Below are 12,449 nucleotides of genomic sequence, written 5' to 3'. Positions count from 1 at the left end.
TTCACTATTCAATAGTCTTCTTGTATGCTTGTCATGCTGCATGGTATAACAACTTATGATATCATATTGAAAAGGGCTCAAATTAATTAAAAGCCGATTGATGATGTTCTTACTGTTCGTATTGAGGTGTGTGGATATGATTTTAAGTCTCCATGGATTATAGGTTTTTACTGTTATTGAGTTGGGGGTGGGATGTGATCTCGTAGGTCCCCATGGAACACAGGGAGGGTTGGGTTCCAATGGAGACGCAGGACTAGACGGTAGGCCCGGTCCACGCGGGCCAAAAGGAACTAAAGGAGAGTCCAGTTGTGCAAAACCAGGCCTCCCAGGATCACCTGGACAGAAGGTGCAATGAAACAAACAGAACCACAATTACCAGCAATTGAAATCACTGCCACTGTGCAACACAATACTGTAAAGCTATTGTCACCATTTAAACACAAATGTGACAATTACCTGACTCTGATAACACTATCCTCTCTGTCTGTCTGTCTGTCTGTCTGTCTGTCTGTCTGTCTGTCTGTCTGTCTGTCTGTCTGTCTGTCTGTCTGTCTGTCTGTCTGTCTGTCTGTCTGTCTGTCTGTCTGTCTGTCTGTCTGTCTGTCTGTCTGTCTGTCTGTCTGTCTGTCTGTCTGTCTGTCTGTCTGTCTGTCTGTCTGTCGCTCGTTCTCTCTTTCTCTCTTTCTTTCCCTCTCTCTCTAGGGCGAACCAGCCTTGAATAACAAACATGACTCCAAAGGAATGAAAGGCTCTCCTGGTTACGCAGGTCCTCCAGGCTCCCAAGGACCTTCTGGAGCCAAAGGAGACCCAGGACACCATGGTTATTACCACTGAAACACTGATTAGTATGATGAGGACTGTGTTTTCGGCTATCATGTCACATGAACTCGATTTTAACCTTTTTAGAAATGAGGATTTTACCAAAAATGAAAGCAATTGCTTGAGGATGGTGCTGGAGAATGGTGCTGGATTGTGGTGTTGGAGAATGGTGCTGGAGAATGGTGCTGGATTGTGGTGTTGGAGAATGGTGCTGGAATTGTGGTGCTGGACCATCTGACATAAAAGGAAAAGGGGACAGTGATGAAACAACGTTTAATAAAGGTTAAATTCAGGTCATGAATGTTCAAAACACAGGGCCCTTAATTATGATAGTTGCTTTGATAGATGATCATGACGATGGTGGTGATTGTGTACATTTCTCTTACTCTTGTCTTTTTCTGTCTCTCTCTATTTATCTCTCTTCACTGTGATCCAGGAGCCCAAGGTCCTGCTGGCCAACCAGGTACTGATGGTCCCCCAGGCCCCCCAGGACTCCCTGCATCACATGGAGCTCCAGGTCAGAATATCACTAAGGTTTATTCAGGAAATATATTAATGAAAATACGTTCAGAAGTATGTGAACACCTGCTCGTCGAACATCTCATTCCAAAAATCAGGGGCATTAATATGGGGTTGGTCCCCCCTTTGCTGCTATAGCCTCCACTCTTTCCACTAGATGTTGGAACATTGAGGAGGAGACTTCAGCCACAAGAGCATTAGTGAAGTCGGGCACTGAAGTGGTGTCCACATACTTTTGACCATGTAGTGTATGTCTCCATGTGTTTGGGGTGTCTAACCATGTCCCCTTTCACAGGACAACCAGGGTTACCTGGCCCTCCTGGTCCCTATGGTCCTAAAGGTAACCAGGGTCACGATGGCATTCCTGGACCTGCTGGTCAGAAGGGAGAGACACGTAAGACATACAAGTTGACTTCTTCTTGAACTGTCAGAGCAGTTCTTTTAGTTATAGTTATACAGTTGATTTCTGAAACAATAGATTGTTCTAAACCAGAGCACTGAGATATACAGAGATAGGAAGATAGTCTACTTGAATTGGCTCGGATGAATTTCTTGCACTTAAACTGAGTTTGCACCTATCAGAGGTTGACTGAAGTGCTGAAACACAAAATGCAATAATCTAGCAATGTAAGACATGTCTTGTCTTTCTCACTCTTTAGTGATTGTGAGATCAACTCCTGGCCCACGTGGAAAGAATGGACTGCCAGGTCCATGATGGATGACATTATTCCTACACCTTCAGAAATACACCACTTACCATAACTTGCCACAAACATAGCAAGAGATTTATCTGGCTAACATTTGTTTGGTTGTTAACAAATATAATTTAATTAGCTACCATTGATTCTGTTTATGGCTAGAACTGATTTGATTGGCTATAATGTATTTCCTGTAGGTCCAAAGGGAGATGTGGGATTCCCTGGCCCCAACCCTCCGGGGCCCCCAGGATGTCCAGGAGATCAGGGCCACCGAGGCAACGAAGGACCCCAGGGTTCTCCCGGGAGGCCAGGCTTCGGTGGTGTTTGTGTCAACGGGCTGAAAGGAGATGCTGGTTCCCATGGCAACCCTGGAAGCCCTGGTGACTTTAACTGAAAATGTATCAGCTAGTGCTGACACAAACTCTACTCTTAACTCAGAATTCATTCTCTATCCTTGACTTTTACTGAAAGTCTTATAGGCCTGTTTCCCAGACACAGATAAAGCCTACTTCTGGATAGTGAAGTAAATAATGAAAGTTATTCTTAGTCAAGGCTGAAGGTGTCCACATGCTTCCCAGACTGTGTCCACATGCTTCCCAGACTAAACAGCTTGGAATACGTTTTGTGTTTGTTTTGTTTTGGACTTCGGTGAAAGTTTTTCCGGGCACACAACATTTTTCTCGAGGCAAGCCGAAGTCGGTAGCCGAAGTCTGTAGCCCCTTCGTCCGTGATTGGTCAACAGTAGGGATTCTTCAATAAAGTCTTTGTTGTCATTCAATGAGAGTGACTAAGATCTCATTGGCAAAAAGGCCAAAATTAATGACAGAGTTGTCGAGATATCTTAAATTAATACAAAAAAAATGAAGTGTATACTGGCTACGGCGTCTTTTAAGTGAAAGTCTTTTTACGAGCACACTCGTTCGGTTTCGCCTAGCTGAGTTGGAACTGAAGCATGCTGACGCCTTTAAACTCAATATCCCAAGATCTAAATCAACAATCGTCCCTAAGGTTGCAAAATTCCAGGAACTTTCACCAGGTCGCAGTTGCAAATGAGAACCTGTTCTCAACTAGCCTACCTGGTTAAATAAAGGTGAAATAAAATAAAAATACATTCCCTGGTTTTCCCGAAATCCCAGAACCAGGGAATTTATTGAACGTTCCCAGAAGTTTGCAACCCTAACTATCCTTGATTCATTCAAACTCTTATTCCTGACTAACTGAAACACAATAGTTATTTTACTAGGCAAGTCAGTTAAAGAACAAATTCTTATTTTCAACGACAGCCTAGGAACAGTAGGTTAACTGCCTTGTTCAGGGGCAGAACAACAGATTTTTTTTTACCTTGTCAGATCGGAGATTCGATCTTGCAACCTTTCGGTTACTAGTCCAACACTCTAACCCCTAGGCTACCTGCCTCGCAGTTATGCCACCCCGTTATGACTCAATGACTTAATTGACTCAGTAAGTCAAATTCTGACCCTAACTCAACCTACCCCTGATTGCTATTCTACATAAAAACATTGAAATGATGACTTGTACTTGACTTGGTCTTTCTGTCCTCAGGACAGCGGGGTCCACAGGGACAGCCAGGGTCTGGAGGCTATGAATGTAAAGGGGACAGGGGAGACCTGGGCGCTCCAGGGGGCAGAGGCTTGGACGGGCCTACGGGGGACCTCGGACCTCCAGGGTTACCGGTGAGTCACTCCACCGAAGAATACAAGACTAACTAAATGTCGCTTATGTTACAAAAGTGCCTTGAATGCTGGAAAATATAGATCTTATAAAGAACACTGTGTATAATTTGAAGTCTATGGAGTCATTGCTTGAATTTATTTTGACCCCCTAGGGACCAGGATCCATCCCTGGACCTCCAGGACCAATCGGTTCCCCAGGTCACTCTGGAACCCCAGGAGTCCCCGGTAATCTTATTTTATCCACAATCTTCTTCATTTTTTTCTTCAGAAAACCAACCCTGTCATTACAGTATAGTGATGTGTTCACCAAACCTGTCATTACACTATAGTGATGTGTAAACCAAACCTGTCATTACAGTATAGTGATGTGTTCACCAAACCTGTCATTACACTATAGTGATGTGTACACCAAACCTGTCATTACAGTATAGTGATGTGTTCACCAAACCTGTCATTACACTAGTGATGTGTTCACCAAACCTGTCATTACACTAGTGATGTGTACACCAAACCTGTCATTACACTAGTGATGTGTACACCAAACCTGTCATTACACTAGTGATGTGTACACCAAACCTGTCATTACACTAGTGATGTGTTCACCAAACCTGTCATTACACTAGTGATGTGTACACCAAACCTGTCATTACACTAGTGATGTGTACACCAAACCTGTCATTACAGTATAGTGATGTGTACACCAAACCTGTCATTACTGTATAGTGATGTGTTCACCAAACCTGTCATTACAGTATAGTGATGTGTTCACCAAACCTGTCATTACACTAGTGATGTGTACACCAAACCTGTCATTACACTATAGTGATGTGTACACCAAACCTGTCATTACAGTATAGTGATGTGTTCACCAAACCTGTCATTACAGTATAGTGATGTGTACACCAAACCTGTCATTACAGTATAGTGATGTGTTCACCAAACCTGTCATTACAGTATAGTGATGTGTTCACCAAACCTGTCATTACACTAGTGATGTGTACACCAAACCTGTCATTACAGTATAGTGATGTGTTCACCAAACCTGTCATTACAGTATAGTGATGTGTTCACCAAACCTGTCATTACAGTATAGTGATGTGTTCACCAAACCTGTCATTACAGTATAGTGATGTGTACACCAAACCTGTCATTACACTATAGTGATGTGTTCACCAAACCTGTCATTACACTAGTGATGTGTTCACCAAACCTGTCATTACAGTATAGTGATGTGTTCACCAAACCTGTCATTACACTAGTGATGTGTTCACCAAACCTGTCATTACAGTATAGTGATGTGTTTACCAAACCTGTCATTACACTAGTAATGTGTACACCAAACCTGTCATTACACTAGTGATGTGTACACCAAACCTGTCATTACAGTAGTGATGTGTTCACCAAACCTGTCATTACACTAGTGATGTGTTCACCAAACCTGTCATTACACTAGTGATGTGTTCACCAAACCTGTCATTACACTAGTGATGTGTTCACCAAACCTGTCATTACACTAGTGATGTGAACTCTTGGCACTGGTTCTAGTTCAAGAGTGTGTGTCTGTGTGTGTGTGTGTGTGTGTGTGTGTGTGTGTGTGTGTGTGTGTGTGTGTGTGTGTGTGTGTGTGTGTGTGTGTGTGTGTGTGTGTGTGTGTGTGTGTGTGTGTGTGTGTGTGTGTGTGTGTGTGTGTGTGTGTGTGTGTTCAGTTGAGGATTCAGTGTCTCTTGATGAACTGTGTTGTTTTAGGTGAGATGGGTGAGCCTAGTTTTAACCCCGGCCCGAAAGGACCAAATGGATCCAGAGGCCCGCCAGGACCACCAGGTCAATATTTAACACTGTTAAATTAAACACTGACAACACAACATTTAACACTGAAAAGGCAACATTTAACTGTCAACATCTAACCCTGAAAACTCAACATTTAACACAGTCGACATAAACACTGACAGCTCAACATTTAACACTCAACATAAAAAAACTTGACAACTCAACGTTTAACACAATCAACATTTAACACAGAAATCTGTACATTTAAAATTGGAAATTCAACATTAAACACTCAACATTCAACACTGAAAACCATTGAGTCTATATTTAATTAATCAATGCAACGCTAAACAGTATCTTTAACACAATTTGTTCTCAAGCAGTTAGTCAAACCTATTCAAAGATTTGTTTATGCATATATACAGGTTGTCCGGGGCTTGATGTGTCAGTGAGACCCGAAAAGGGGGATCCGGGCCCACCCGGTTACACCGGTAACCAGGGACCTCCAGGTCACAGTGGGCTGCCAGGACAACCAGGATTAACAGGTTCTTTATTCTTTCTTCATGTGAAACTACAAGCCACATGGCCACCGTGATTCATTTCACCCAAACGGCATATTCTTTCTTACTGATTAACTATTCTATGGAGGTAAAAGTGAAGGCTATGCCATGTCTTCGCTATGGGCACCACATGCTAACGTTAGCACAATGAGTCTTAGCTACGGGCACCACATGCTAATGTTAGCACAATGAGTCTTAGCTACGGCCACCACAGGCTAACGTTAGCTCAATGAGTCTTAGCTACGGGCGCCACAGGCTAACGTTAGCACATTGAGTCAGCTACGTGCACCACAGGCTAACATTAGTACAATGAATCTTCGCTACGGGCACCACAGGCTAACGTTAGCACAATGAGTCTTCGCTATGGGCGCCACTGGCTAATGTTAGCACATTGAGTCAGCTACGGGCACCACAGGCTAACATTAGTACAATGAATCTTCGCTACGGGCACCACAGGCTAACGTTAGCACAATGAGTCTTCGCTACGGGCACCACAGGCTAACGTTAGTACAATGAATCTTCGCTACGGGCACCACAGGCTAACATTAGCACAATGAGTCTTCGCTACGGGCACCACAGGCTAACGTTAGCACAATGGGTCTCAGTAGCTCCTACTTTAGTTTTGTTATAATCCATTGCTAAATTCAAGTTGCCTTCTCCCTGCCAGGCCTCCCAGGCCCTGAGGGTCAACAGGGACTCAGCCCTCCAGGACTGCCTGGCTTCCCCGGATGCAAGGGAGACAAAGGATCGCCAGGACTGACAGGTAGTTATGCAAATGTAGGTGAATGTGTGTACCTGTCTGTGATTCTAGTGGTAACATTTGTCTTTGTAGATGTTTTTTCTATCCTTTATCTAGAACAAGTAATTTTACAACGTTGACCTTGTTGAACAAGATACAAACAGTTGGAAAAAATGTATTTTATGGAAGTGTTTTTACTCGGGCAGGGCCGTTGGGCTACCGGGGGTCTCCGGGTCAGAAGGGTCCTCTTGGCCCACGGGGAAGCAGCACGGCAGGCCTGGCTGACAGTTTCCTGCTGGCCCGACACAGCCAGACCATCAGAGTGCCTGACTGCCCCCAAGGCACCGCCCTCATCTACTCTGGATACTCTCTGCTCTTCATCAATGGCAACAAAAGGGCTCACGGACAAGACCTGGGTAATGGAGTATGGAGAGGCATAATCAATTCATCTGAGACACAAACACACACTTGAGTTGGTAGACTTTACATTCACACACACGCACACACACACACACACACACACACACACACACACACACACACACACACACACACACACACACACACACACACACACACACACACACACACACACACACACACACACACACACACACACACACACACACACTGTCACAACACCAAAATAATAGAGGGTGTATAGGTGTCAGAGGGTGTATAGGTGTCAGAGGGTGTATAGGTGTCAGAGGGTGTATAGGTGTCAGAGGGTGTATAGGTGTCAGAGGGTGTATAGGTGTCAGAGGGTGTATAGCTGTCAGAGGGTGTATAGATGTAAAGGTGTCAGAGGGTGTATAGGTGTCAGAGGGTGTATAGCTGTCAGAGGGTGTATAGATGTAAAGGTGTCAGAGGGTGTATAGGTGTCAGAGGGTGATCGGTGTCCGATGGTGTATGGGTGTCTGAGAGTGTATGGGTGTCAGAGGGTGTATGGGTGTCAGAGCGTGTATGGGTATCAGAGGGTGTATGGGTGGTAAAGGGTGTATAGGTGTCAGAGGGTGTATAGGTGTCAAAGGGTGTATAGGTGTCAGATGGTGTAAAGGTGGCAGAAGGTGTAAAGGTGTCCGAGGGTGTGAAGATGTCCGAGGGTGTATGGGTGTCAGAGGGTATATAGGTGTAAAGGTGTCAGATGGTGGATAGATATATAGGTGTCAAAGGGTGTATAGGTGTCAGAGGGCGTATGGGTGTCAGAGGGTGTATGGGTGTCTGAGGGTGTATAGGTGTAAAGGTGTCAGAGAATGTATAGGTGTAAAGGTGTCAGAGGGTGTATGGGTGTCTGAGGGTGTATAGGTGTAAAGGTGTCAGAGGGTGTATGGGTGTCAGAGGGTGTATAGGTGTAAAGGTGTCAGAGGGTGTATGGGTGTCAGAGGGTGTATAGGTGTAAAGGTGTCAGAGGGTGTATAGGTGTAAAGGTGTCAGAGTGTGTATAGGTGTATGGGTGTCAGAGGGTGTATAGGTGTATGGGTGTCAGAGGGTGTATAGGTGTATGGGTGTCAGAGGGTGTATAGGTGTAAAGGTGTCAGAGGGTGTATAGGTATAAAGGTGTCAGAGGGTATGTAGGTGTAAAGGTGTCAGAGGGTATATAGGTGTAAAGGTGTCAGAGGGTGTATAGGTGTAAAGGTGCCAGAGGGTGTATAGGTATAAAGGTGTCAGAGGGTATATAGGTATAAAGGTGTCAGAGGGTGTATAGGTGTAAAGGTGTCAGAGGGTGTATAGGTATAAAGGTGTCAGAGGGTGTATAGGTGTATGGGTGTCAGAGGGTGTATAGGTATAAAGGTGTCAGAGGGTGTATAGGTATAAAGGTGTCAGAGGGTGTATAGGTGTAAAGGTGTCAGAGGGTGTATAGGTGTAAAGGTGTCAGAGGGTGTATAGGTGTAAAGGTGTCAGGACTAAGGGATAAAGGGTTCATTCAGGGTGAAAGAGGTGCTAAAATTGTGACTTTAGCATTCTTCGATGACCTCACCACTGTCCCCCAGGCTCCATTGGCAGCTGCCTGCCTCGTTTCTCCACCATGCCCTTCCTGTTCTGTGACACGGACAACACCTGTCGCTACGCCGCCCGCAATGACTACTCCTATTGGCTGTCCACGGAGAAGCCCATGCCACGCAGCATGGACCTGATCAGAGGAGACGAGATAAGCAGCTACATCAGCAGGTACACAGCCCAGAGAGACAGGACTCACACACTAACTCACACACACACACTAACTCAAACACACACACTAACTCAAACACACACACTAACTCACACACACACTAACTCACACACACACTAACTCACACACACACACTAACTCACACACACACACACGCTAACTCACACTCACACACACACGCTAACTCACACTCACACACACACACAGACACTATCTCAAACACACACACTAACTCAAACACACACACTAACTCACACACCTACTCACACACACACTAACTCAAACACACACTAACTCACACACACACTTACTCACACACACCCACTAACTCAGACTAACTCACACACACTGACTCACACACACACACACACACTAACTCACACACACAAACATACTTGCAGGCCAAAAAATACAAGGTCTCTGCAGTCTGCAATCCTCTTTATTTTGAAGCACGTTTCGACAAGTTTCACTGAAGTGTGTGTGTGTGTTTTGTGTGTGTGTGTGTGTGTGTGTGTGTGTGTGTGTGTGTGTGTGTGTGTGTGTGTGTGTGTGTGTGTGTGTGTGTGTGTGTGTGTGTGTGTGTGTGTGTGTGTGTGTGTGTGTGTGTGTGTGTGTGTGTGTGTGTGTGTGTGTGTGTGTGTGTGTGTGTGTGTAATTAGGTGTTCAGTGTGTGAGGGCAGCTCCAATGCCATGGCCATCCACAGCCAGACCGCCCAGCTCCCAGACTGTCCTGGTGACTGGGAATCCCTGTGGACTGGATACTCCTTTGTCATGGTAACAACCTAGCCTGGTGGAACCATCCTGACCTTTGTCATAGTAACAACCTAGCCTGGTGGGACCATCCTGACCTTTGTCATGGTAACAACCTAGCCTGGTGGAACCATCCTGACATTTACATTTACATTTAAGTCATTTAGCAAACGCTCTTATCCAGAGCGACTTACAAATTGGTGCATTCACCTTATGACATCCAGTGGAACAGTCACTTTACAATAGTGCATCTAAATCTTAAAAGGGGGGGTGAGAGGGATTACTTATCCTATCCTAGGTATTCCTTAAAGAGGTGGGGTTTCAGGTGTCTCCGAAGGTGGTGATTGACTCCGCTGTCCTGGCGTCGTGAGGGAGTTTGTTCCACCATTGGGGGCCAGCGCAGCGAACAGTTTTGACTGGGCTGAGCGGGAGCTGTACTTCCTCAGTGGTAGGGAGGCGAGCAGGCCAGAGGTGGATGAACGCAGTGCCCTTGTTTGGGTGTAGGGCCTGATCAGAGCCTGGAGGTACTGAGGTGCCGTTCCCCTCACAGCTCCGTAGGCAAGCACCATGGTCTTGTAGCGGATGCGAGCTTCAACTGGAAGCCAGTGGAGAGAACGGAGGAGCGGGGTGACGTGAGAGAACTTGGGAAGGTTGAACACCAGACGGGCTGCGGCGTTCTGGATGAGTTGAAGGGGTTTAATGGCACAGGCAGGGAGCCCAGCCAACAGCGAGTTGCAGTAATCCAGACGGGAGATGACAAGTGCCTGGATTAGGACCTGCGCCGCTTCCTGTGTGAGGCAGGGTCGTACTCTGCGGATGTTGTAGAGCATGAACCTACAGGAACGGGCCACCGCCTTGATGTTGGTTGAGAACGACAGGGTGTTGTCCAGGATCACGCCAAGGTTCTTGGCGCTCTGGGAGGAGGACACAATGGAGTTGTCAACCGTGATGGCGAGATCATGGAACGGGCAGTCCTTCCCCGGGAGGAAGAGCAGCTCCGTCTTGCCGAGGTTCAGCTTGAGGTGGTGATCCGTCATCCACACTGATATGTCTGCCAGACATGCAGAGATGCGATTCGCCACCTGGTCGTCAGAAGGGGGAAAGGAGAAGATTAATTGTGTGTCGTCTGCATAGCAATTATAGGAGAGACCATGTGAGGTTATGACAGAGCCAAGTGACTTGGTGTATAGCGAGAATAGGAGAGGGCCAAGAACAGAGCCCTGGGGACACCAGTGGTGAGAGCGCGTGGTGAGGAGACAGATTCTCGCCACGCCACCTGGTAGGAGCGGCCTGTCAGGTAGGACGCAATCCAAGCGTGGGCCGCGCCGGAAATGCCCAACTCGGAGAGGGTGGAGAGGAGGATCTGATGGTTCACAGTATCGAAGGCAGCCGATAGATCTAGAAGGATGAGAGCAGAGGAGAGAGAGTTAGCTTTAGCAGTGCGGAGCGCCTCCGTGATACAGAGGAGAGCAGTCTCAGTTGAATGACTAGTCTTGAAACCTGACTGATTTGGATCAAGAAGGTCATTCAGAGAGAGATAGCGGGAGAGCTGGCCAAGGACGGCACGTTCAAGAGTTTTGGAGAGAAAAGAAAGAAGGGATACTGGTCTGTAATTGTTGACATCGGAGGGATCGAGTGTAGGTTTTTTCAGAAGGGGTGCAACTCTCGCTCTCTTGAAGACGGAAGGGACGTAGCCAGCGGTTAGGGATGAGTTGATGAGCGAGGTGAGGTAAGGGAGAAGGTCTCCGGAAATGGTCTGGAGAAGAGAGGAGGGGATAGGGTCAAGCGGGCAGATTGTTGGGCGGCCGGCCGTCACAAGACGCGAGATTTCATCTGGAGAGAGAGGGGAGAAAGAGGTCAGAGCACAGGGTAGGGCAGTGTGAGCAGAACCAGCGGTGTCGTTTGACTTAGCAAACGAGGATCGGATGTCGTCGACCTTCTTTTCAAAATGGTTGACGAAGTCATCTGCAGAGAGGGAGGAGGGGGGGGAGGATTCAGGAGGGAGGAGAAGGTGGCAAAGAGCTTCCTAGGGTTAGAGGCAGATGCTTGGAATTTAGCGTGGTAGAAAGTGGCTTTAGCAGCAGAGACAGAGGAGGAAAATGTAGAGAGGAGGGAGTGAAAGGATGCCAGGTCCGCAGGGAGGCGAGTTTTCCTCCATTTCCGCTCGGCTGCCCGGAGCCCTGTTCTGTGAGCTTGCAATGAGTCATCGAGCCACGGAGCGGGAGGTGAGGACCGAGCCGGCCTGGAGGATAGGGGACATAGAGAGTCAAAGGATGCAGAGAGGGAGGAGAGGAGGGTTGAGGAGGCAGAATCAGGAGATAGGTTGGAGAAGGTTTGAGCGGAGGGAAGAGATGATAGGATGGAAGAGGAGAGAGTAGCGGGGGAGAGAGAGCGAAGGTTGGGACGGCGCGATACCATCCGAGTAGGGGCAGTGTGGGAGGTGTTGGATGAGAGCGAGAGGGAAAAGGATACAAGGTAGTGGTCGGAGACTTGGAGGGGAGTTGCAATGAGGTTAGTGGAAGAACAGCATCTAGTAAAGATGAGGTCGAGCGTATTGCCTGCCTTGTGAGTAGGGGGGAAGGTGAGAGGGTGAGGTCAAAAGAGGAGAGGAGTGGAAAGAAGGAGGCAGAGAGGAAAGAGTCAAAGGTAGACGTGGGGAGGTTAAAGTCGCCCAGAACTGTGAGAGGTGAGCCGTCCTCAGGAAAGGAGCTTATCAAGGCATCAAGCTCATTG

At 46.9% G+C, this 12,449-nt stretch overlaps 1 protein-coding gene across 1 annotated transcript in view; it reads left to right on the top strand.

Moving 5' to 3' along the window:
• Window positions 1-12,449, top strand: part of LOC124042127 (collagen alpha-5(IV) chain-like) — a 67,947-nt gene that overhangs the window by 48,140 nt on the left and 7,358 nt on the right. Inside the window, exons 37-50 of the mRNA XM_046360486.1 lie at window positions 207-346; window positions 703-820; window positions 1,256-1,336; window positions 1,634-1,732; window positions 1,998-2,045; window positions 2,234-2,416; window positions 3,600-3,730; window positions 3,883-3,955; window positions 5,477-5,551; window positions 5,923-6,042; window positions 6,725-6,820; window positions 7,003-7,212; window positions 8,788-8,965; window positions 9,626-9,740. Coding sequence (XP_046216442.1) covers window positions 207-346; window positions 703-820; window positions 1,256-1,336; window positions 1,634-1,732; window positions 1,998-2,045; window positions 2,234-2,416; window positions 3,600-3,730; window positions 3,883-3,955; window positions 5,477-5,551; window positions 5,923-6,042; window positions 6,725-6,820; window positions 7,003-7,212; window positions 8,788-8,965; window positions 9,626-9,740 — 1,667 coding nt within the window. The remainder of the gene's footprint in view (window positions 1-206; window positions 347-702; window positions 821-1,255; window positions 1,337-1,633; window positions 1,733-1,997; window positions 2,046-2,233; window positions 2,417-3,599; window positions 3,731-3,882; window positions 3,956-5,476; window positions 5,552-5,922; window positions 6,043-6,724; window positions 6,821-7,002; window positions 7,213-8,787; window positions 8,966-9,625; window positions 9,741-12,449) is intronic.

This window comes from Oncorhynchus gorbuscha, linkage group LG08 (genome assembly GCF_021184085.1).
Source record: "Oncorhynchus gorbuscha isolate QuinsamMale2020 ecotype Even-year linkage group LG08, OgorEven_v1.0, whole genome shotgun sequence".
Lineage (NCBI taxonomy): Eukaryota > Metazoa > Chordata > Actinopteri > Salmoniformes > Salmonidae > Oncorhynchus > Oncorhynchus gorbuscha.
The sequence above is the reverse complement of the archived record's forward strand: the minus strand, read 5'-3'. Positions and strand labels throughout refer to the sequence as shown.